The 26,481-nt window shown below is 35.7% G+C and overlaps 1 protein-coding gene across 5 annotated transcripts in view; it reads left to right on the forward strand.

The window, feature by feature from the left end:
• Positions 1-25,509, forward strand: part of GRIA4 (glutamate receptor, ionotropic, AMPA 4) — a 371,925-nt gene extending 346,416 nt beyond the window's left edge. For 2 of the 5 annotated variants that reach the window (XR_001000109.1, XM_011926649.1), the window contains exons 15-17: positions 15,143-15,257; positions 17,518-17,652; positions 23,005-25,509. Coding sequence is in view for 4 of the 5 variants with exons in the window: in XM_011926649.1 (XP_011782039.1) it covers positions 15,143-15,257; positions 17,518-17,652; positions 23,005-23,169 (415 nt within the window). In the remaining variant the exon portion in view is untranslated. Of the gene's footprint in view, positions 1-8,916; positions 9,032-15,142; positions 15,258-17,517; positions 17,766-23,004 lie in introns of all 5 variants that reach the window. The other 3 variants (XM_011926652.1, XM_011926651.1, XM_011926650.1) reach the window with 3 other exon arrangements.
• Positions 25,510-26,481: the final 972 nt, after the last annotated feature.

The raw sequence follows: 26,481 nt of genomic DNA on the forward strand, positions 1-26,481 counted from the left end.
TCTCTTTGTTTCTTGTGTATCTGCCAGGCTTTGGTATCAGGATGATACTGGCCAAATAAAATGAGTTAGGGAGGATTCCCTCTTTTTCTATTGATTGGAATAGTTCCAGAAGGAATGATACTAGCTCCTCTTTGTACCTCTGATAGAATTCAGCTGTGAATCCATCTGGGTCTGGACTTTTTTTTGGTTGGTAGGCTATTAATTATTACCTCAATTTCAGAGCCTGTTATTGGTCTATTCAGGGATTCAACTTCTTCCCGGTTTAGTCCTGGGAGGGTGTATGTGTCCAGGAATTTATCAATTTCTTCTAGATTTTCTAGTTTATTTGACATCATCCTGGTTTAGTCTTGGGAGGGTGTATGTGTCCAGGAATTTATCAATTTCTTCTAGATTTTCTAGTTTATTTGCATAGAGGTGTTTATAGTATTCTCTGATGGTAGTTTGTATTTCTGTGGGATCAGTGGTGATATCCCCTTTATCATTTTTTATTGCATCTACTTGATTCTTCTCTCTCTTCTTCTTTCTTAGTTTTGCTAGTGGTCTATCAATTTTTTTGATCTTTTCAAGAAACCAGCTCCTGGATTCATGGATTTTTTGAAGAGTTTTTTTCTGTCTCTAACTCCTTCAGTTCTGCTCTGATACTAATTTCTTGCCTTCTGCTGGCTTTTGAATGTGTTTGCTCTTGCTTCTGTAGTTCTTTTAATTGTAATGTTAGGGTGTCAATTTCAGATCTTTCCTGCTTTCTCTTGGGGGCATTTAGTGCTATAAATTTCCCTCTACACATTCCTTTAAATGTGTCCCAGAGATTCTGGTATGTTGTATCTTTGTTCTCATTGGTTTCAAAGAACATCTTTATTTCTGCCTTCATTTCCTTATGTACCCAGTAGTCATTCAGGAGCAGGTTGTTCAGTTTCCATGTAGTTGAGTGGTTTTCTTAATCCTGAGTTCTAATTTGATTACACTGTGGTATGAGAAAGTGTTTGTTATGATTTTGGTTCTTTCGCATTTGCTGAGGAGTGTTTTACTTCCAATTATGTGTTCTATTTTAGAATAAGTGCCATATGGCACTGAGAAGAATGTATATTCTGTTGATTTGGGGTAGAGAGTTCTGTAGATGTCTACTAAGTCCACTTGATCCAGAGATGAGTTCAAGTCCTAAATATCCTTCTTAATTTTCTGTCTCATTGATCCGTCTAATACTCACAGTGTGGTGTTAAACTCTCCCACTGTTATTGTGTTGGAGTCTAAGTCTCCTTGTAGGTCTCTAAGAACTATTTTCATGAATCTGGGTGTTCCTGTATTGGGTGCATATATATTCAGAATAGTTAGCTTTTCTTGTTGAATTGTTCCCTTTACCATTATGTAATGCCCTTTGTCTTTTTTTTATCTTTGTTGGTTTAAAGTTTTTTTTTGCCAGAGACTAGGATTGCAACCCCTGCTTTTTTTTGCTTTCTATTTGCTTGGTAAAATTTTTTCCATCCCTTTATTTTGAGCCTGTGTGTGTCTTTGCACATAAGATGGGTCTCCTGAATACAGCCACCCAATGGGTCTTGACTCCTTATCCAATTTTCCAGTTTGTGTCTTTTAATTGGGGCATTTAGTCCATTTACATTTAAGGTTAATATTGTCATATTTGAATTTGATCCTGTCATCATGATGCTATTTGGTTATTTTGCATACTAGTTATTGCGGTGGTTTCTTCGTAATGTCATCAGTCTTTATATTTTGGTGTGGTTTTGCAGTGCTGATACTGGCTTTTCCCTTCCATATTTAGTGTTTCAGGAGCTCTTGCAGGGCAGCCCTGGTAGTAACAAAATCCCTCAGCATTTGCTTGTCTGGAAAGGATTATATTTTTCCTTCACTTAAGAAGCTTAGTTTGGCAGGATATGAAATTCTGGGTTTGAAAATTCTTTTCTTTAAGAATGTTAAATATTGACCCCCAATCTATTCCGGCTTGTTGAGTTTCTGCTGAGAGGTCTGCTATCAGTCCGACTTCCCTTTGTAGGTGACCTGGACTGTCTCTCTGGCTGCCCTTCACAGTTTTCCCTTCATTTTGACCTTGGAGAATCTGAAGATTATGTGTCTTGGGGTTGATCTTCTCATGGGATATCTTAATAGCGTTCTCTGTATTTCCTGTATTTCCTGAATTTGAATGTTGTCCTGTCTTGCTAGGTTGGGGAAGTTCTCCTGGATAATATCCTGAAGTGTGTATTCCAGCTTGTTTCCATTCTCCCTGTCTCCTTCTGGTACTCCAACCAATCATACGTTCTGTCTTTTTATGAAGTCTTGGAGGCTTTGTTCACTCCTTTTCATTCTTTTTTCTCTATTCTTGTCTGCATGTCTTATTTCAGTAAGGTAGTCTTCAAACTCTGATATCCTTTCTTCAACTTGGTCGATTCAGCTGTTGATACTTGTGTATGCTTCACGAAGTTTCCATGCTGTGTTTTTCAGTTCCATCAGGTCTTTTATGTTCCTCTCTGAACTGGTTATTCTAGTTAGTGATTCCTCTAACCTTTATCAAGGTTCTTAGCTTCTTTGCATTGGGTTAAAACATGCATTTTTAGCTCATTGTAGTTTTTATTTCCCATTTTCTGAAACCTACTTCTGTCAATTCTCCATCTGATCTTCCATCCAGTTCTGCACCCTTGATGGAGAGAGATTGTGATCATTTGGAGAACAGGCACTCTAGCCTTTTGGGTTTTCAGCATTTTTCCATTAATTCTTTCTCATCTTCATGGGTTTGTCCAGTTTCGTTCTTTGAGGCTGCTGACCCTTGGATGGGGTTTTTGTGGGGGCCTTTTTGTTGTTGTTGTTGTTGATGCTGTCATTGTTGCTGTTTGTTTTTCTTTCAATAATCAGGGCCCTCTTCTGTAGGGCTGCTGCAGTTTGCCAGGGATTTACTTTAGGCCTTATTCATCTGATTTGTTCATGCCGGAAGATGTCACTCAAGGAAGCTGGAAAGCAGACAAGATGGGTGCCTGCTCCTTCTTCTTGGACCTCTGACCTCGAGGGGCACCAACCTGATGCCAGTCGGATCGCTCTGGTGATAGGGTGTCTGACAACCCCTGTTGGAGGGTCTCAATCAGTTGGGTGGCAGGACCTATTCAACAAAGCACTTTGTCCCTTGGTGGAGAGGGTGTGTTTTGCTAGGGGGAAACCCACCCATCTGAGCTGCCCGGATTCCTCAGAACTACCGGGAGGAGAGGCTAAGTCTGCTGGTCCGCAGAGACTGCAGCCACCTCTACCTCTAGGAGCTCAGGCCCAGGAAGATCCGAATTCTGTCCCTGAGCCTCTGGCTGGAGTTATTGGAGATCCTGCAGGGAAGACCCGCCCACTGAGGAAGGAAGGGTCGGGATTAGGCCTGCAGAGTCACTCTGACTGGAGACTGCCACAGCGGGGAGAAAGCTGTCCAGCCTCCCTGGCTCCAGCAGGGAAAAAGCACAGCCTGGAGCTATAGAAATGGGTGCTGCCCTTCCCCCACCCAGGTAGCTTAGATTGTTAGGCAGTTGTGAGTCCCAGTGCTGGCGGCAGCCCCTCCCCCAAGCAGCTGAAAAGGCTTAGACAGCAGGCAGAGGCAGCTGGTGCTGGTTGCCCCTCCGCCCCCTCCCCCGCCCCGCCCGGAGTTCGGTAGGTTCAAGCAGATTCCAGCTGAGAGGCTGTAAGAATCTACATGTTCCAAGGTTGGCACGTTAGACCCCGGTGGTATGGGTTCGCGAGTGGGATCTTCCCATCTGTGGGCTGCACAGTTCCGTGGGAAAAGCACAGTTTCCCCGGATGGGTAGCGTACTCACCGCCTCCCTTGGCTGTGTGGAGGAAGTTCCGCTTCCCCATGTGGGTCACCACACCACACTGCTCTTCCTTCTCTCAGTGGGTCACGCAAGCCCTCTAGTCAATTTTGATGAGAGAACCTGGATACCTTGGTTGCCGGTGAAGGATTCAGAGGCTTATTGTGTTTTTTCCCGATGGAAGCCTCCGAACACCACAGCTTCTAGTCAGCCATCTTGGCCCCGCCCATCCTATCTCCGGTGTTTAATTATATCATCAGTGAATGAGAATGCCTGCTCCTCCTATTAAATACTCAACTATACAAAGCACATCTTTATCTTTCCTAGTATGAATGATGAGAAATGAATTTGCATGGCTTTAATTCACATTAGTTGTACTCCAAATAAGGCAGAATTATTTTTATATGATTTTAGTTTAACTTCAAATAAGGCTGAATTATTTTATATGATTTATGTTTCTTGCTGCGTAAGTTTCTATCCATGTTTTTTGCTGACTTTAAAGAAAAGTTCTTATTTTTACACAATTTCTTGTCACACTATTTTTAGTGTTTTTAAACTATGTTAAGATTTATTGACGACTATAAAAAAAACCTCTCAGCCTCATTCAGGTAAATATTCTGCATTTTAACACTTGATATTTAAATTTTATAGAATATAGTATGAAGAGAGCACTCCAGTGAAGAGGTCACAGGCCTCAAACTATGTATACAGTACTCATACTCCTTATCTTGGAACCAGAAGTGTTTTGGATTTCAGGGTTTTGTGTTTTTTTTTTTGGATTTTTGAATATTTGTGTTATACTTACCACCAGTTCAGCATTCCTAATCTGAAAACCTGCAATCTAAAACGTTTCCAAAAAAAATTGTTTTAAGTGCCAACATAATGCTCAAAGGAAATGCACAATTGGAGCTAATATTTAGGATTTCAGATTTTTGGATTAGGGATACTCAACTAGCATAACTAATGGATACCGGATACTTTCTTATAAGGATAATAACCCACTAACACAATTACACAGTAGTTAAGACAGATAAATTGTATTATTTCCGTATACTATTGCCATCATAGTCAACAATAAAGTGTTCATCCCATTAAGTGAGATGGAATTGAATGCGTTTAAACCAGACCAAAGAGAATACTGCAAATTATTTGTTTTACAAACTACATGTGTCCTGAATATCTTGTGGGCAGACATTGACAAAATCTAAGAAGTTTTATCATTTGTCCTTTACAACAATATTTACAAATCCAGGATATCAGAAAAATAAAAGTAAGCTTTATGAAAACTTTTTAAATTTGCCCTGTTTATTTAGGTTGACATTTTATCAGATATACACTTTAATACCTCACCAATAGAGAAATTATACTATAAGAAATATGATGTAGAAGTAAATATAATGAGTAAGGCATAAAAGTAAGCCTAAAAGCATATCCAGATCTATATAATTTAATGATAAGTTATTTATGGAGGGGGAAAGAATAAGCAATAAATGTCTTAGCCTGCATTAAGCATGCTTTTCACAAGGAAATCTTACTTTGCACTAGATTAATGTGCCCCAAATTATTAATAATAAATGGAAAAAATTTGCATATGTTAGTTCCCATACTAAAGTTTTGGTTTTATATGACATTTCAACAAAATTCTCATTAACAAACGTAAGTCTCAAATGCTAGGTCAGTAAAGTATGGATTTTTATAATTTAATTCATTTGAAGGAAATTCCAGAAATAAAAACTTTTGGAAGTTTTTCAGAGGTCCTGGAAGTTGACCAAGTGAGCATTTCATTCCAGGCCTGAATCAAATTCCCTGTCATCTCATTACTATGAGAAAAGCTATTTGGGGAAGGGATTTTCTCACCTAGATTTTCACAAGGCAAAGGCAAACACATTACCTTGAACCTATTTCAGTCTATGCAAGTTCATTGTCAACACATCTGGCTCTCCAATACGGTTTACATATCTAGAAAAAATGTGGTTGCTTTTTCCTCCTCTTCTATTTTTAAATGGAAAGCAATTCATTTCAAATGACTTTGCAAAAGCTACATTTAATGGAATAAAAGGAATAGTTAATGTAAGAAATAGCTAAAAATATTTTTCTTCTACGCTTATCTGCTTGGCACGTCACTATTACAGTGACACTGATATACTTAATCAGGGCAAGAATACCCCTTACAATCAGTATGAATTTCTGACTTTGATTTTGAGTCTATGTCTGAAATATTTGAAGGGGATTTCACAACAGTAATAAAATGTGCTGCAGCAAGTATCTGCTTTCTATGTCCCTCATTTATCAGACTTCTTATGGCTTCCTTAGCCTTGTTTATTATTACTTCTTCAGGATTTCGCTTTCTTCTTAGCTTGACAAAAAGTACTTTTCAACCTAGTCCAGTAAAACGAGTGAAGTAATTATATACATATATATGTCATTGATGATTTTTATTATTAATAGCATGTAGAAGTGATTCATTCTATGAAATAGAACAGATGTCCAAATGGTCATTATATATGTGGTTTATGTTAAAGTTTAAATAGCAATCTAAGGAGGCCTTTAGACCTAAACTTATTACACAAGAGAATTACATATTTAGCTAGACAACTGTAGAAAACCACAGACACTTTTAACATGCACAGAAATCTTGAAATACTATCTCCAGATATTGATTACAAAATGCCTTCCACTATGCATCATTAAAGAAAGGTAAATTTCATATATGATGGTGTTAAGTGGACTCTATTGAGGGACCACATGTTTCTGGAAGGAAAACATGTAGATTAATTGTGAACTGAGTAGTAACTTATCTGTTGGTCCAGCGTATAAAATTACACACGTATGTGGATAGCAGTGTGAAACTAAACTGTTTTTACATGGCCTGTTAGATGGTATTAGAAAGATAATGTTTTAGAATAATTTTGTAGAAAGCTTGATTCCAAACAATTTTCTCAACGTAAAGCTTTTTTTCCTTATCCATTCCTTTATTTTGCTTTTTCGTTTTCTATTGTGCTGTGAAACTGTCTTTGGATATGGCTAATAACCCTGTTAAATAACCCTCTCATGAAATAATTTTAGTTTTATCAGAGTAATGGTCTAAACCAACACAGAAAATAATTGGAATACTACTTCATTTTTTAAAATATTAATATGAATATTTAAAGCTAAAATAAAATGGATTATAAAAATTTTCTCCAAAAGAGAGAATTTTAGTAGTTAACCTTAATTTATTGAAAGACAAATTTAGTTCCTCGTAGACACAAAATAAAACAATTCCTTTCTCCCAGCAGAATTTTTTAAAAATAGATGTCTCTGTCTTTATTTCTACATTTCAATTTGGTCCTTTGGTGATTAAACTAACAACTTGATATTGTCACATTAGGAAGTACCTGCATTATTTTACACCACTATTGTGGCACTTACTTGGAAATGTAGAAATAGCTAATTACTTAATTAGCATTCAGTAAATGGACAGTCTAATTCTTAAGGACAGTTAATACTAAAACTCTTAAGTGTGTGATTTTACTTATGAGAACTGTTTACTCTCTGAGTGGATCAGATCATCACAAAATGGAAAAGCACATTATTGTCCTGAAATATTATGAATACATTTTAAGACAATAAACATTTTAGTAGGCTAATTAGTGGTAAAATATGCAACACTTTTTATTAGTCAGCTAAATGTCATTTCGCTTGCAAATCAATTATTGAAGTGCTATTTGATAATATGGTTGTTTTATTTTACCTATAATTCATTTGCCATTAAGTGATCACCAAACTCAGTATTTGTAAAATAGTATATCACAAACGTTACCCAAATTCCCTCAGTATATGATCCACTCCTTAAATTTAACAGAAATTTTATTAAATGATGGAAAAATCTCTTGAAATACCTATTGGATCATTTAAAAACTGTAACTTGAAAGCAGGAAAGAAACCAAATGTATGGGAGGCAAAAGCCCATAACACGGTTTTTGTTGTTGTTGTTGTTGTTTAATTTTTTTTTTTTTTTTTTTTGAAACAAAGTTTCACTCTTGTGGCCCGGGCTGGAGTGCAGTGGCGCAATCTCGACTCAGTACAACCTCTGCCTCCCAGGTTCAAGTGATTCTCCTGCCTCAGCCTCCTGAGTAGCTGGGATTACAGGTGCCCACAACCACGCCCAGCTAATTTTTGTATTTTTTGTAGAGACAGGGTTTCGCCATGTTGGCCAGGCTGGTCTTGAACTCCTGACCTCAAGTGAACACCAACCTCCGCCTCCCAAAGTGCTGGGATTACGGGCATGAGCCACCACACCTGGCCCATGACACTATTTTTAATCCTCTTAAAGAATAGCCAAAATAAGCTCCTCTATTTCCCTTTACAGAAAAGCATGGAGGAAATCTAATCCAGTGGATTTGTTTGCAAAGTCAGTATCACATGCAGGACGACATCCTGGGGTTTAATTACTTAAACAGTCAAACTGGATATGCAATCCTAATTTCTAAATAGCATTCAATGCCTTTAAGAATCAACACAAAATTTAGATATAAGAATTTTTCCCTAGAGCTGCTGCTGTCTCTTTACTATCATGTAGCTTCCAGTCCATGAAGCAAATGATCAGGAAATCCTAGATTCTGAGAACAACTAAATTGAGCAAACTAAACCCACATAAAAAATAAAGAAAGTGATAATTGCTCTTTGTTTTCAGGGAATCAGTACAGAAAAATTAGTGGCTGGTTTGATGGTTTGTATACGCCATTTTGTTTTACCTTGTGGGAATGAATTTTAATTTCATTCTCTTTTGGATCTTTGGCATTCTTAGAGGCAAAGGAATTCAAGACACATTTCTTTCTCAATTACTAGTAAATTCCAGTTTATTACTGTTTTGCCAAAAAAAAATCTATGTAATTGATTGATGATGAGATCAGTTATTTGACAATAAATGAACTGTGAAAGTGAACAACACCAAATACTGCATGTTTAATACATTTGAAATTAGTTACAATTGCTTTTGGTTTGGACTCCAGGGGAAGGGACTGCAGTATGGTAAAATGAGAGGTTTATTTAGCGTCTGGGAGAAGCTTAAAAAGAGCTTAAGTCCTCATTCCTTCTAACATCTTAACAGCTGTGCAGTTTCTTACAAAATATGTTTTATCGTTTCAAGAAATGCTGTTAACCTCGCAGTTTTAAAACTGAATGAACAAGGCCTCTTGGACAAATTGAAAAACAAATGGTGGTACGACAAAGGAGAATGTGGCAGCGGGGGAGGTGACTCCAAGGTTAGCCTCAATGTCACCAAAAGCGGGTAAACAGTATGTAAAGTAATAGGTGCATCTGCTGGGAGACTTATGGTTTGGACCTACTAATACTGGTCAAATTGCTAGTCCAGTCCCTTCACAAACTTACGTATGCAATTACTGTCAATGCAAAAATATTTGCAACTATTATCAATTTAGTGACAGACTAACAAACTTAATGAAAATTGTCACTGAAAATCTCTGCCTTTGAGGAGGTTGTGGATCAGACATTATAAGCCTATGAATCTCAATTTTGGAAAGTAGAAATGGATGTAAGTTTCTGAAACAGCAATTTAGGGAAGAGAGGGGAGAGAGTAGGGGGGTAAGCCTGTCTTGTTTTTTTCACCATTACTTTACCAGAACTTCTACCAAATATTGTTCAGTATCAACAATAGCCTGACTCCACATAGACCTGTCTAGGGTGCCTACAAAAACGTTTTCTCCATCTAAAACTCTCAGGTTCTATTCATGTTAAATAACAAATCAAAGACTCTCATATGAACTACACATTTTTTGCCTTCCATAAATGGATCAAATTGCAAAATGATCAGAAAACAAAAACAAAATCAACTCAACTTTGTCTTCACTTCATATCTTAACTCTAGCTTCCTAAAATAATAGGATTTTTTAAATTTCTAAGCAATATCTAAAGAACAAAAAAGTAGGCAATTAACAGAATATGCTAGTGTCCCAGAGCCCTTCTTCATTATATATCAGTATTTTTAGACTTAAAGAAAACAGTTCATGGATGGGAAATTTCTCACCTAATCTAAAAAGCCTTTCAAATTAAGCTCACTTACATCTTCCCATCTAATAACTAGTTCTATTTCAGCAGGAGGGAGGACAAACTTTTGTCTCCATTCTAGGCACCGTCTTAAGGAGTAATAACTTATTTTATGTTTTGGAGCTCCAACTGTCTCAAATTTTCTGATTGTTTTCGTAAATATATAAATATATATGTAGAGAAAATTATTAAATTTTATACTAATAACCTAGCATTCTTTCATGCAAATTAGAAATAACAGAAAATATCATAGAATAACATCAGAGAAAATCAAAACAAAGATAATCTATTCCATTAGAAAAAACTTTGTTTTCGGCCGGGTGCGGTGGCTCAAGCCTGTAATCCCAGCACTTTGGGAGGCCGAGACGGGTGGATCACGAGGTCAGGAGATCGAGACCATCCTGAGCTACACGGTGAAACCCCATCTCTACTAAAAAATACAAAAAACTAGCCGGGCGAGGTGGCGGGCGCCTGTAGTCCCAGCTACTCGGGAGGCTGAGGCAGGAGAATGGCGTAAACCCGGGAGGTGGAGCTTGTAGTGAGCCGAGATCGCGCCACTGCACTCCAGCCTGGGCGACAGAGCTAGACTCCGTCTCCAAAAAAAAAAAAAAATTTTATTGTTATCACAAATACAAGAGAAGTAAAACACTGCTTTACTGATAAAATTTTCCACAAATATAAATGATGAAGTCCCATTTTGGTGTGCATTAAAGATGTTTCTGGAGAAAAATAAGCAAGCATAATAGAAATATATATGTTAGAAAAATCTATGTAACAAAAGTCATTTTAATTTATTGAAATGAACTGAACAACTCAGTCAGATTTAATTAGCTTGTATCCAGCTCATTGTTTGGTACATAATGGACATTCAGTAAATATTTGTTGTCCAAAAGAATAAATTTCTATCTAACCCTGTAGTTTCCAAAATCAAATTGCTTGCTCTTACAGTTATGCAGTGACATTACTTTCACCAAACATGAACTACAAAATGTTTTAGAATGAATGCTATTTCAAATTTTAACAAGTAGGTTTCCAACATGTTATAAAAAATTAACATAAAATGTTCTCCCAAAATAAAATACATTATGTTTTATTTTTTCCTCCAGAAATGGGTTTTTATACCAAAAAAAAAAAAATTCACATAGGTTGTATATTGGTTTAAGGTTTATCATCAAGAGAATAGATTGTTGCACTCTAAATGTTAGTAATACCCTACTCTGATTTTGTCATAAAAGATGATATTTTAACTGGCCTGAGCTGACTTAAATCACAGTAAATTACTAGGAGGCAGTTGTTGCTTTTTCGTTTTCATTTTGTGCCTTCTTCAGGTGACTGATTTTCTTTGTAAACTTACCTTGCCCCTCCCATTTGGCCTGATCTTCATCAAAAGAGGTAAAATAAGGAGAAGTCCTGAAGTGAGAAATGCAGCTGACTCTAAAGCCTTTGTGTGTAAAACTAAAGCAGAAAAGACCAATGCTGCCAATTCAGTGCGGAAGGAAAAATACAGAGAGAACTCAGCACACACATGCTGAAATCCTGGCTTAGCTGACCTTCAAATACAGAATCTTGGTAGGAGAAAACTAACTATCCCAACAGTGACTCATCTAATGACGAAGGGAAATATGGAAACCTGTACCACACATGGAAAGGTTTCTATGAGACAGCTGACCCACTTGTCATTCACAGGACTGTAACCTCTCCAGCCTTCCATTCAGCAGCAAATTATTAAACTCGTGTTTGAACGCAGCCATATGCCAGTACCTGTGTAGAAATAGAGAATTACCACTGTCCTTTCCCTCAAGGAGCTCAGATTTAATATAACGAACAACTAGACTATTTGCGGTTGCTGCAGCCGCTTCCCTGTCACACTCCAAGACGTGCAGTAATTAGCATCCTCACTCACCTGACAGCCATTGTCAGTGCTATGAAGTTCTGACCGTAGCAGTCCTCAGCCAAGAGGCTTCTCCTTGAAAGGTAAAAAATTAACAAAAGAGATGTAGAACAAGGTCCTGCATCTTACACGAAATAAAGCAGAAATGCATGATTTATGAGGTACAAATTCCTTCATTTGAAAACGATCCTTTGATAGTGTTCATATGAGTTAATATTATTGTGATATGGTCCTCCTTTATGATCATAGGAAATTCATACTCACTCTTGGGAATAAAATAACAAAAATTTACTACTTGACAATGAATGAGCCACTTTTAAAATATTGATTGCAATGTCTAAAATGTATTTTCCACTTTGGTTAACCTGGTATGGTTTAGTCAAAGCACAAACCATACAAAGAATTTTAGGCCAATTTTTATGCCAGTTATTCAATCCTGGTTCTAGTTAGAAATTTTGGCAACAGCTGCAACCATCAATCACCCATTATTGCAGCTACAAAATTATTTTTTCTGTTAATTTGATACTTTATTCTGTTTCTGCATGTGTAAAATATACGCACTCATAGATGTGGATATTCATATAAAAATTATTTTGTAAGTGTGACTTTATCAATAATGTTTTCTCTAGGCATTATATTTGGTCGTACACTTCCTGATAATTTGGCACTTTGAAGAATACAGCCATTTCTGACTTTGATAGATGCTATACTTACAAATAAGCCGCTTTCCTCTATCACAGCCTGACAACCAATGCAAGAATAAAGGAATTAGTACAGAAAATATGCATTCATCACCAGGAAAACATGGAAAGGAAAAAAATTGGTAGTAAACAAAAAACACTGAAGGAATCTAGCCCATGGAGAAGGACTCTCCTGGTAATGAATTCCTTGTTCTGATATTCCACTAGTTGAACATTAATTATGGTTGATACTAAATGTCTTATATTCAAAGTGTTAATCTAATTTTACCCTCTAAAACCGGGTTACTGGTGTGAAATAGCAGAAAGAATAAGGAGACCAGAGGGAAAAAGAAGGGCACAGGAGAAAAGACTGCCTTAAGATGAGAGAGAGAAGCCTAATGCAGTCTTCATCTTATTCACAATTTTGCCTTCAATTGTCCCTTCATGGAGAAACTTAAAGGAAACTCTTTAACTTTCCTCCGGTTTTCAGCACTGAGTCCTCCTCCTCCCAACCCACCCCATTCAAGAACTGCAATATAGGTTAATATAATTTAGCTACACATGTGTTACAAAGGCTTTGGGGAGCTTGTCTGGGGACCTAAAAACCCTTAGAGTATCAGTTCCAGAAAAAGCTTGCTCTGGATTCAAAAATCTTGCTCTGTCATTTTTTAAATCGAGCTACTTTATAGAGCACCTACTCTGAGTCAGATACTCTGGAAAATACCATTTTACGTAGATAAATGAGATGTGACTTCTGCTCTCAAGGGATTTGCACATCACTAGTAAACCCAGAGGTGTGGTTACTGTAACAATCAGGTCACAAATGGAGGTTGGGGGTCAGGTGCAGAGAGTAGTGGTTGGTATGGATAGAAAAATCTAAAGTAATTGAGTTTAAAATAACCAGACACCCCAATTAACCATAATCCTCAACTCACCCCACCCCCAAATTCAGCTTTCAGTAGAAAGTATTAAATCATGCTCATGTCAGATTTTAATTCAAAAATCAACATAATATTCTAGGATCATGGCAAATGTATATTACTTCTTCAATGGAACAACGAACCTAAGCCATAGTTATATAACATTGAAACAAAATTTAAATTATATCCAGAAACCATATAAACAAAAATAAAAATTTATATTTTAGAATTTTTTTCAAAACTAACCATACAAAAAAAAAAATGGGTTTTAGTTTAACCAGAAAGCCCAATTAACTAGAAACATCATTTTGTGAGTCTTCTGCTATTAATATTTTTAATTGCAAAAGCTATGAAGTCATACTATCAGGAATCCTGATTAGGCTACTGCCTCGCTGTGTAACTTGATAAATTAAGCTGCCTGTGCTTTGGATTCCTCATTTGTAAAATGTGAATGATGTTAGTGAACATGAAAAATGCTTTTAACAGTGCCTGGTACATAGCAAATGCTCAGTAAATGTTAGCTGTCATGATCACCATCATTCTTAATGCAATTCCTAGTTGTGTAGATAGGTTTTTGGAATGAATCCCCAATAAATGCACGTCTTGTAACTCCAGATGCATTCAGCATTTCCTAGAAGAACTGAGGCGCATTAGGGGATACAGCCAGGCAAAGTGCCCAGAGGAATATGACAAGTCTGTCTCGGGACGAAACGAAACACCAGTAAGCCAACAAAACAGTAACAACAAAAGATCCTAAAAGTTTCTGCTTTCCCTTCATTGTCTTGGCCTTCATATTATAATATGGGAGTGAAAACTGAAAGAATTATTAAATTCCTTGGAATATTGACGCCAGGTAATGACTGATGTCCTCCTCCCTGAAACTCCTAATCCAATATTTAGTATTGAAGGAATCAAAGATGGTAGAGGAGACAAATAGAGTCTCTTATAAATATAAATAGAGTCTTCTTATAAGAGGAGTTTGTCTATTTAGAAAAATCTTGATTACCTCTACCTGTCTTTTTTTGTTGGTAAGAATTTGTGGAATATATTATAGTCACTTCACCTTGTACTTAAAGTACATTAATATACTTTAAGATTCAAGATAGATGAAAAGATAAATAGATGATAGATTCAAGATAGATGCTTCTGGTGATATTATTTATGTTAAAGACTGCAATTTAGAAGGAAAGTATTATTATGGGCTTATACTTTATAATAATTATTTAAATATTTGTCTCCTGATGACCTTCCTCTGCATAAGATGGTCTTTTGTAACACTGAAATCACACTCCTTTTTCAATTAGGTATTGGAAGAAAGTGGTCAAGAAGTCAATTTAATGATGGATACTGTAGACATACTTTTATAGCATAAAATCAAATACCATGAGCTGAATCATAATGCATGCCAGGAATGAAATCAGTCCTACCTAGCTTCTATTTCAGTCTGTCTGTCAACCTGCAGCTACTTCCTTAATTTTGAAAGAGGACAAAAAGAAGCTTCTGGATTTTGAATGACTGCCACATTTACGTGGGAAAATGGTAAATGTTCCAGAAACCCAACCAAGGCCAATAGTTTTGGATTCACAGTAATTGCATACATTTTATTTAAAAATCCTCCCTAGCAGTATGTGCCTGTTACCTAAAGCGATGGAGCAGGCCCCAGTTTTATGTCTGATTCTAAACCTGGGCCTACAGTACAAGACATAGCACCTACTGTGGCCTCTGCTCTGTCACTTTGCCATGCGATTCTAATGTAGTTTTACTTGAATAACATAAAATAACATATATAATGTTATTTATGTTATTTTCCACGTGAAGAACTCCTGTAAACCTTGCCGTTTTGAAACTCAGTGAGGCAGGCGTCTTAGACAAGCTGAAAAACAAATGGTGGTACGATAAAGGTGAATGTGGACCCAAGGACTCTGGAAGCAAGGTCAGTCGCTGCAGTTCGGGGCCTCCTCTTGTGTTCACAAAGCAGTAAACGGGAGCAATTGTTAAAAGTATATGGAAACCATAAAAACTGAACATTATACACTCAGCCACTGCCTAAATTAAAAGCTAATGTCATAAATTTCAACCATAGGGATGGTCTTGCCAAGAAACTGCAACCTGCTCCCCAATATTAAGACTTTCAAATTAACTTAAAACTGCAAAATTTTTTAAAATAATAAAATTCCTTTTATATTATTCTCAAACTTACGTACCACTAATAAAAGTAGTGTTTTTGGGGGTAGTTTTTATGTTTGTTTTGGAGGCAAATATTTCATGAAATCATGTTATTTTAAGAACTGATGTATTCTCAAAACAGGAAATCTGTAGTAAACCAGAAAAAAGAGATTCTAAATATTAAATAAATGCTTACTCAGAGGTTCTGTCTTTTGTCACCATAGTGCCAAGCATTCCAATTTAGTTTGAAGAAGCCCTATTATATTTCTGTGCTGATAAACAGAGTGAACCTTTCAATTCTACTCACCCAATTGAAATTGTTTTAATTAATCAATGTTTATGAATAATATTCTCAAGCTCTAAGATCTCTTAATCATAAATTCTTTTTAAAACAATGTAGGAAAAAAATTTAAAAATGCAGGAACCTACATGCCTAATTCTGTTAAGTAGAAATAAAAGTAGTGGAAAAAGTTATGTTTTTATTTTAAAAAAAAATCACAAGTTTATCAGTGAATCTAAATACCTACACAAGTTGATAGACTATAGTAACAGCACCTGAAAGCCAGAGCTGAAGGTTCTTGGAATCCCCTTTTATTTCTTTCTGTATCTTCTTTAAGAAAGAAAACAAATTACTGGATATTCTAAGATATTAAACACACGACTGGTTTAAATAGGAGAGAGCCTCAGTTAATTTAAGGAGACAAATTAGTGTTAATGAATCCCTTTCAGGTCTTTAATCCTTTCTGCCTGTCTTTTAACCAGAGTGGAATGAGACAAGCTTGGTCAGATAATTAAACCATTACCTGAAATCCTGATGTAAAGTCAGACAAGCGCAAATACTTAATGAGTAATTATTTTAAAAATGAAGCTACCCTAAATTGTTTGGCCCAGTCGGTTGATGTTGTGACTAAAGTGACAGTGTATATAGTGCACCTTTTGAATTAAATACTCTCCTATAAACTCTTTAAGGGTCAGAATCACATTTTGCACAAAACATCCTGCTGAGAAGATAATGACTACAGGGCATCCTTCAAGTAGCTTACCAAAATACTTCTTGCAATAATATTATGTCATAAACATATTTACAATTTATTAGACAATTTTGGATTCTTGTTACAATTTTAGTATCTTCCAATCACAAGAGTAGAACTTAGAGATTATTCTGGATTTATTATGAGATCATATGTATACTGAAACTCTGAAGAATAATATCTCTAAAATATTAATGGATTAAGCATTTTTAAGTGGGAATGATATTGTATTTTTAATTAATAAAAGTAATTATAAATCATCCATAAATAACTTATTTTTCAATTGACCATAATAATTTATATATTTTTAAAAGTTATCTTTAAAAACTACTTGAATTACACTTATATAATTATTTATAAATAGTGTATAATATGCAAAAGTAACATTTTCCATGAGACTTCCCTTGTAGAAACTGAAAGAACAAATAATGTGTACCTTGGTATATTATTTTCATATATTTGGTAAATTAATGATGAACAAAATGTGAAACTATCAGCTCAACAACTCCTTAGTTGCTCAACTAGGAAATGTGGAGTTGGATTTATTCAAGAGAAATCTCAGACGTTAAAAAGCATATTCTAATAGAAGCAAAGCCAAAAGAGGTCCCCTTTCTCCCATAATTGGATTTTAAACCTCTCATTTTCAAACTTAACAATAATAACCCCACTTCTGCCACCCTGTGTAAATACATAAATGCTTATATATGGCTAAGTATAATGGTTTTCACTGCATATTTAATAACGATAAAATGTTACTGATTTCATTGAATGTAATTAGATACAATTTGTTGATAACTATTATAATTTTACTTCTCTTAAGAGCTATTATAAGCTTTATGTTTAAATTATAAACCTACATCAGTGACTTATACTTGTAAATAATTTCAGGTTAAATTAAGCGTTTACTTTCATTGGCTTTTTGGGTTTCATGTGTTCTTTTACCTTTTGGATGTGACATGTCTGCAGTTAACTGAAATGTCTTTATCCCCCCCCCAGGACAAGACGAGTGCCTTGAGCCTGAGCAACGTAGCAGGCGTCTTCTACATTCTGGTTGGCGGCTTGGGCTTGGCAATGCTGGTGGCTTTGATAGAGTTCTGTTACAAGTCCAGGGCAGAAGCGAAGAGAATGAAGGTGGCAAAGAGTGCACAGACTTTTAACCCAACTTCCTCGCAGAATACCCAGAATTTAGCAACCTATAGAGAAGGTTACAACGTATATGGAACCGAAAGTATTAAAATTTAGGGGTAGGACTTAGGGCCGACTACAGTGAGTGGGGGATGCATCCTGTGAACGCAGTGTTGTGACCTGTCTGTCCAGTGGTGGTATTGCTTGCTTCTAATTAGAGCTTTATATTTTTGAAAACTTCAGTGCAAATTGGTTCGGTTTTCTTTGGCTGCAGATGTACTGTTTGAAACTTTATGTTGCCAATAGATATCTGCATTGCAAGAGTCAGAAAGATAAAAAAAACCAGAATTGCTCTGTGAAATGATTAAACAGTATAATCTACCTGAAATTTGGGGAAAATTGGAAATTAGATCTGGGATTCCTTGCGTATCAACTGGGCAAATATTTCCTGTAACAGTTCAATTTTAGGGTAGGTGCTAAAAAATAAGCACAAAATCTCTTCCAAGTGACCAAAACCCAGACAGTTGCCTATTTTTGACAAGGTCATATTGTTTTCTGAGGACCAACACATGTAAAAACTCCAAGGCAGAGAGTATATGCTCAATGAATTTTGGCTCCTCTTCTAATTTGTTTTACATTAGTCATTATTCTACATTTTTAAAACATGAAATCCCACTTTTTATTTATCCGATGGTAGTCCTTGAGCCAGAACTTTAAGGAAGAGTGATGATCAGAATTTTGACTACAATTCACATTTATTAGATGAAATTCAACTTTTATGCTCAAAGTATCACTAAGGTAAATAGACATTTTAGGCAATACAGCAGTTTTTCCATCAGAGACATCAGCAATATTTGTGTCCTATAAGAAAGATTCAGAAAAAGATAAAAATTGCAGTGAGTCATTATGAGCTATTTTTTTTTTTTCATTTCAATTGCTTTTAAGCAATCCAGGTCAGCACCACTTACTCACATCCTCTCATCATGGCACAATAAAAAATTGTAAGCATTCAGTAAAATATAGGAGATGGAGGTTATTTAAAAAAAAAAAATCTAAATGTGCACTTCTTCTTTCCTCTAGTAATAGAAAGTAGTTTTAAAATAAGATCTGAAAGGATTTGTTATTGCTCTTCCTAAAATCAGGACTCTGAAACCCATTTTCTAAAATTATCTATAATAGCTAACTGAATAGGCTGCTCAGTTTCATTACAATGATAAATCAGTCTTTGAACTTCCAAGAGATATTTGGCACTTGATGTACCCTAGAGTCAAAAACCCGATATACTTTCAGTAAGATGTACATCTGAGTTTACACCAGCTAAACACACTTGATTTTTGTATTTGTTTGTATGAAAGCTTTTGAAATACTTGTATCTTAAAGCAAAGAGCCAATGCCATCCCTTTTAATCAAGATATGATTGCTTTCATCCATAATATAGAAATCAGTGACTGAGTACAATAGCACATTGATAGTTCCAAAATTATTCTTTCCTAATTTTGTGAAAAAAGAATTAAGAACTAAATCCTCAATCCACTCGATCCAAACATTTTTAGCATGTCTTATAATAGCAAAACTACAAGGTGGGATAATATCAAGGTGTCTTAGCCATTAGAGGAATGCTTTCATCTTAATGTTTACAGTTGATGAGAGACTTTTTTCAAATTGAGAAAAACAATACTTGATTAGTTTTCAGAACCAATTATTTGGACTGAATTCCGAGATGAATTTTGTAAGATGTCCTTACTAGGTTTTGTTACCAGTTCATTAAAACTGACTTTTCTTTGACATAATAAAGGCACTCCAGTCATCATCACCAAGGCACAAGGGTGGGGAAGCAAAGCAAGTAAAAAAAGAGAATTAGAAATTTTTAGAAAGAAATACTATGTATGCTATTTCATTTCCAAGTTCAGGGAAGTTATTAAAAGGAGATGTAAATTTGCACATCATATATATACAATTTATATATAACATTGTATTTGGAGTTACAACTTGACATTGAAGTTCACATGAATTGCCTTTAGAGGTAGATTTGAACACTTAAGACAATACATTTCAAACAAATAGGAAACATTCGTCTGACATTTTAAAAGACAGTGGCATTCAAGATAAATTAAATAATCAGTGCCTGTCAAAACTTATAAGTAAGCAGTTTTTATTGTACTCTCAAATTAAAGGAAAACTTCCATAAACTCTATGACCATAATTATGGAAATGATTGGTAATTCAAAAATAATATTGCCCCAGAATCCCAAAAACAAAACCTGACACCTTCAATCTGTGGTACATTCTAGTAAAAAGTGATCATCCCTCAAGGGAACATAAGCCACAGCAATCCAACAAAACCCAGACCGTAAGTAAAATTACTAGAAAGTTTTCCAGTTTGAGGAGCCTCAAAAAATTCACATCAAGATGAATAGAAATGGCATTTTATGGAAGATGCAGATGATGTTTAAGTATAGGAAATAAAAATGCTAAAACAGATTTAAAGAAAAGTCAAAATTTTATTAAGTAATACACTTCATTGCATTAATCTATAAAAGAGGAGGGTGTATTTGAGATTATATGGAATTGTTCAACCTTTGGAAGTTTTCCTTTCCTCACAAACATGATCAAGAAAAGAAAGAAGACCAGGCGCGGTGGTTGACGCCTGTAATCCCAGCACTTTGGGAGGCCGAGGCAGGAGGATCACGAGGTCAGGAGACTGAGACCATCCTGACTAACACAGTGAAACCCTGTCTCTACTAAAAATACAAAAAATTAGCTGGGCATGCTGGTGGGCACTTGTAGTCCCAGCTACTTGGGAGGCTGAGGCAGGAGAATAGCGTGAACCCAGGAAGTGAAGCTTGCAGTGAGCTGAGATCATGCCCCTGCACTCCAGCCTGGGCGACAGCCTGGGCGAGACTCTGTCTTAAAAAAAAAAAAAAAAAAGAAAAAGAAAAGAAAAGAAAGAAAACAAAAACAGATTTTTATGGCAAAAGCCTTCTGTAAACACTTTTTAAAAATTACCATGCTTTTATTAATGGTATTTTAGCATTTCCTCTTGAAGAAAAATTAAAACAAAGCTAGACTAGTGGGTTTTAACAAATAATTGTCTATTTTACTTAACATTAAATGTTGAAAGGGAATCTCAAGAAGCATATTCAGACTTTGATCTTGGTTTTAAATTTAGTGATTAGTAGGTACCCATGAATTCTCTGGAACTATCTTTCCTAAATCTCTTGTTAAACAAGAGATGAGTGGTTTGGAGACTCTGAGTGGTTTGGGGACTCCAAAGATTTCAGATGGGCTAATACATTGGTTTGGATTAGACTCATAGATACTCATTTTTCTTGTTTTCCTCAGCATATGGCTTTATCTAACTAATATAAACTTCCCAAATCTGCTCCCAAATTGTTTTCTTTAGAAGATTATGAAAAATGCCAATGCTGTAACTGGAGTGTTCCATATAGTTAGGTACTCACTAAAGGGTTCTGACCCCCAAAATGTCCATCTAAAACACATAAAACTGAAAAGATTACACTAGAAAGCTATTTAGCATCTTGATACCAAGTATTGGCTTATGTTTCTTAAATCCATTTTGTTGCTAGATTTTCTTGATATAAATAGTACTGCTTTGCTAATGCTTCTTTTTATACACACACCTAAAAGCATATGTACTCTAATATTGAGTAGAAAAATATTCACCTCCAATAAAACAATCTCCCAAGAGTCTCACTTCAAAAAACGAGACTACTGCAATCATGTATCCTTTTTAGTTCCTTTGGTGAGATTATTCTATATGAGTGAGGTTCTTGATTAAAATAGTGGGCAATGTATTCATTACATTTTTAAGGTACCATTTACATACAATAAAATCTACCCTTTTAGTGTAGAGATTTGATAAATTATGAATAATTTTAGAATATTATCCTATCAGTTTCATTTACAAGAAAGAGAAAAAGTATCTTCCTATATAAGATCATTCATCCACTCAACAAATATTTACTGAGTGCCTATTATGTGACAAATAAAAGTCAGAAGAACTTTGATTTCAAGGGGCTAATAGAAGATAATCAGGTAGAAGTGTTGTTTTTCTCTAAAATCCTCGTTATATTTCCATGATTTCTAAATATAAAAGCTATCCATGTTTCTGTAAAGACCATATCCCCAATTCTGATTATGATGATAAGCATTAATTTTTAAGACTGTTTACTGAAACAGATCTGTGATATTGACCTTGATTTTGTCACTTATATGTCATTACTAGCAATTTGACTTCAACTTTCTAAAGTTTTCAGAGTAACTGATCTGTAAACATTTTTATTCCACCAGTTTTTAAACTAGTTACTGATTTCATTACTTAATATATAATTATTCTAATATTTAAGCTCCAGGGCAGAATAAACACAGGGATGGAATTTCCTAAAGATTTGGATAAACTTGAATTCACAACAAGGAATTAGATACATGATGAGTTGTGAGTTATGAACTAAGTCATAACAAACTTAGGGAATCGCTCCTTTACCCTATTTTCCTCTTAAGTTATAATTCTAGCTACTAGAAAGAATTTAGACAGTGAATGAACAGTAATGAGACTAATATAATAACAGTGCCTGTTTCTCCTTTGTATAATGTTATCTGCTCTCTAATGGATAAGGAACAGGAATTTACTGATTTCAGTTCCCTGACTCTTTAACCTCAATATGGGAGGCTCCCCAGTGATGACCATTCAGTTGGCTTTGAAACATATCCCTTTTCAGTGCACCCCTTTTAAATACAGTTCTTAAAATATGGAGCCTTAGTGTCCATAATTGCATAGAGTGAACTATATGTCACTAATTGTGCTGTTCTGGGTCATGTCTATAACTGGTATGAATGAATGAAGTGTCTGTGGATAAGTCTGTGTTATAAAACAGGAAAATCTGTCACGAAGTCTATACATATAGTTTGTTTAGGTACTTCGTTAGTTCTAGGAGTCTAATCCTTGCACTGTAAAGACATTTCATAACAAGGAAATACTATCTAAAGAATGTTGTCAAACATTAAAGAGCTTTTAAGCTCATCCAGAAGTACTAAGATATACAGTGCAGCAAGTTAAAAGATGTTTCCTGCCCAGATTTACTAACAGTAGTTAAATATTATGATTTTAGAATGAGTTTTTCCACAGGTAGGACCACAAACTCTAGACAGATTCATTCTTCGGTGTAGGTAAGCTTTCCTTTCCCTGGATAAGCAGTTTTCATATGACCAAAAGAACATGGAAAAAAATGCAGATGTCTAATTATTGATATTTCGGTGTTTGTTGTGGAACATTTTGTTGAAGAAACAGAAATATGGTAACACTCCGCGTTCTTTTTGCTTCCTTTCCATGTAACCCAGCTGACCTTTTCTGAAGCCATAAGAAACAAAGCCAGATTATCCATCACTGGGAGTGTGGGAGAGAATGGCCGCGTCTTGACGCCTGACTGCCCAAAGGCTGTACACGCTGGAACTGCAATCAGACAAAGTTCAGGATTGGCTGTCATTGCATCGGACCTACCATAAAAACCAAAAAAATAATTGAGTGCCTTAATTAAACTGTGTTTGTGACTGATGGAAACGCAGCCCTGAGGAACACGCCACGCGCGGGTCTTTGCTAAACCAATCCTTTGGCTGAGAACGGAAAGTCGGTCCTAACGGGCTGGCCGGACATCAGCAGCAGCAACGTGTGCATGAGCTCAGCTCGGAAACCCAAACTCAGATTTTATATCAGGAAAACTCACAATTTAGGTTTTTTTCGGGGAGTGGGTGGGGGAGGGATCTGGGATGGGTGTATTAACAGCAACAAATTTCATTCGAGTGGACTCAAAAACTAATCAGACTTGCGAGTTAGCGCATTAAACTGTGAAGTTCTTGTTCAGAAAGGCCTTTGTCATCACCGGAAAGGATAAAATAGTTATAGAAGTCCGTGAACATGCTAACCTGTGTCTCCAGAACACCCATATAGTCCATGGAAGAAAATCCAGCTGAGAAAACAAATCACCAAACTGTGATAAGAAAATAATGAACAAACATGTAAATCCTGTGGGGAAAAAAAAATAAAGGAAGTATTTACACTTACTTTGGAGAAAACAAATACTGAAACATGCTTGCTTTTTAACTGATGTAAATTCAGTAGAGGACAACACAATTCTTTTTTCTAACCATCTTAGGGAACAATACATTGCAATAATTGATATAAATGCCATCACTGTAATAAACTTTAGAGACTTTTTTTTATAAAAGTTGTTGGTCATCTTCTTGTTTGCTGTAAACTTCACTCTGTCACATGAGTCGGTTCACAGATTGCTTTTGTCTCACAACCAGGAAGAAAAGCAAAAGGAAGAGAACATTTAGGTTCAATCACCAGTCTGCAGTGTAGACTCAGAAGAGACTATGGGTCACTCATGTTAACAGTATTATTTATAATCTTCTGTGTACAAAATTGTGGTTTTTGTACCCACCAAAAAGAATAAAACAGCAGATGTTCTTACAATATCTACAGAGCTTAGAAGTTTTTTCTTATCCTTATAAAAGTTATTTGAGAAATTATAAGACTATAAGAGAGATTGTAATAGTCGTGGGCCATAGTGGAAAATGTAGCTAGCCCTCATTACTTTTTGCATACTAAGCGACCCCTCTTTTTCAGATCTTTGACTCATTAACAGATTAAATTGTCAAAGATGGAGTCTTTGAGTTGGGGAATGAATCACTGTCCTAACAACAACATACCTTGTAATTGTGTGTTGAAATTTTACTTGACTGTATTTTGCTGCATAAAATTGTGTGTCTCTTGGGCTTCTCCCCTTATTCCCATTGTTCCCTTTAAATCATATGAAGGCATTCATAATAGTTTGGGGTAGATAACAAATGAAGAATTAGTCTTTGTTTTCAACTGGAAATTGTAAAGAAAATTATACCCATGTTTATTTACAAAAATCACCTTATGAATTAAACTAACATGGTTCAAAAGAAGGTTTGGTTCATTTGAAATAATAAATAAGTACTCTAATACAGATAAAAATCATGTACCTAGGGTATTGGCAGAAAGCACAAGTTAGGATGATTTCAGAAGTCTGGTCTTGAAGGATGAGTTGAGTTTTCATAGGAGGAGAATGTGTAAAGAGCCATATGAGTGAGCAGTGCCCCAAAGCCATGAACATCAATGGCTCATTTAAGGAATGAATGCCATTAGAAGGGCTAGTGAGAGCACAGGGTATGATATTATGGAAAATAAAGTTGGAAAAGCTGAAGGATTGATTTTCTTCCATCAATTCTCAAGATCCCATTCCCCATTCAATCTCTGTGCTGCAGTAAGAGCAATCTTAAACAGTATAAATCACACACACACACACACACACACACACGTCCCTCAGGAAAAATTTCAAGCTCTTGAGAAGATCACATGAGCCCCTTCATGACCTGGCCCTTGCTTATTTCTTCCAGGACTTCTCTCACTTCTATCCAGCTACTCCCCATCAGCAAATGAACCTCCAAAGCAGCACATGGAGCACTGCATAGACTATTTCCTCAGTGCGTAACTCCTCCCTGTCTCCTCTTTACCTGACTAACTTGTAGTCATCCTTCAATACTCAAATTGAATTTTACTTGCCCTGAAAAGATTTCCATGGCTATCCACCACCTCCCTGCCTGTGAGACTGAGTTAGGTGCCCTTTTTAATGTCTTTTGCCCATCACGGCACTTACCATACTGCGTTGTAATTGCCTGTGTACTTGTCTGTATAACTACTAGACTGTAAGCTCCTTGAGGGCAGGGACTGTGTCTATCATGTTCACAGTTGTATCCCCAGCACCCAGCACAGTGCCTGGCATATTGTAGGTGCTTAATAAATATTTGTTGAATGAATACGTGAATTGAATTGAATTAATTTAATTAAGTGAAAGCAGAAAAACAGCATCTTTTCCTATTAAGAGTCTCTAGAGTATATTTTAAGTAATATGGTCCCCAACTTAATGAGCATTCAACTCATGATTATTCAAGTTAATGATGATGAAAAATGATATGCATTCAGTACAGTACTCAATAAGTTACATGAGATATTCAACACTTAGTAATAAAATAGGCTTTGTGTTAGATGACTTTGAGGCTGATATAAGCGTTCTGAACACATGTAAGGTATGCTAAGCTAACCTACTATGTTCAACAAGTTAGATGTATTCAATGCATCTTCAACTTATACTATTTCAACTGAAGATGTGTTTATTGGGATATAACCCCATTGTAAGTCGAGGAGTATGTGTATATGGTGAGCCAAATGAAGGTTGCAGGTTGGCTGATTTTGTAGTGTTGTCTATGTCACTGGAAAGCATGGCTTAAAAAAAAAGTTGATCTGATAAATTTTCTGATCAGATGAGACTATATTCCATGTAATTGTATATAGCTGTGGATCATTTGTTTGACTTGATAAACTGTTGTAAAAAAAAAAAAAAACAGATAAAAGAAAGAAAGAAAAAAAACCCAGAACAGGGTTTTGGTGTGGTTTTCAGCCATATTTCCAAAGGTATCTTTCATTTAAGCCTCAGAGTGGATTCGTGATATTAAGTTAGAGAGTTATTTCTTATAGTAAAGAATAATTTTGGCCAAAACAAAATTTTAAGTTTGACATCAGTAAAACGGGCTATCTCTCTGGATTCCAGTCTGGTGACATGCTTTAAAACTAGGAAATATGACTTTAAAATATTCATGTTTAAGTTAAACATAAACTTAACTTTTCATTTAAAACATTTGGTCCCACAAAGTGAAGAACTCAGTTACCAAACAAGATCACCGTGTATTGATTCTGAACATATTGGCTAAAGCCAACTTTGAGGCTAGATC

The sequence above is a fragment of the Colobus angolensis genome, unplaced genomic scaffold (genome assembly GCF_000951035.1).
Source record: "Colobus angolensis palliatus isolate OR3802 unplaced genomic scaffold, Cang.pa_1.0 Scaffold7, whole genome shotgun sequence".
Classification (NCBI taxonomy): Eukaryota; Metazoa; Chordata; class Mammalia; order Primates; family Cercopithecidae; genus Colobus; species Colobus angolensis.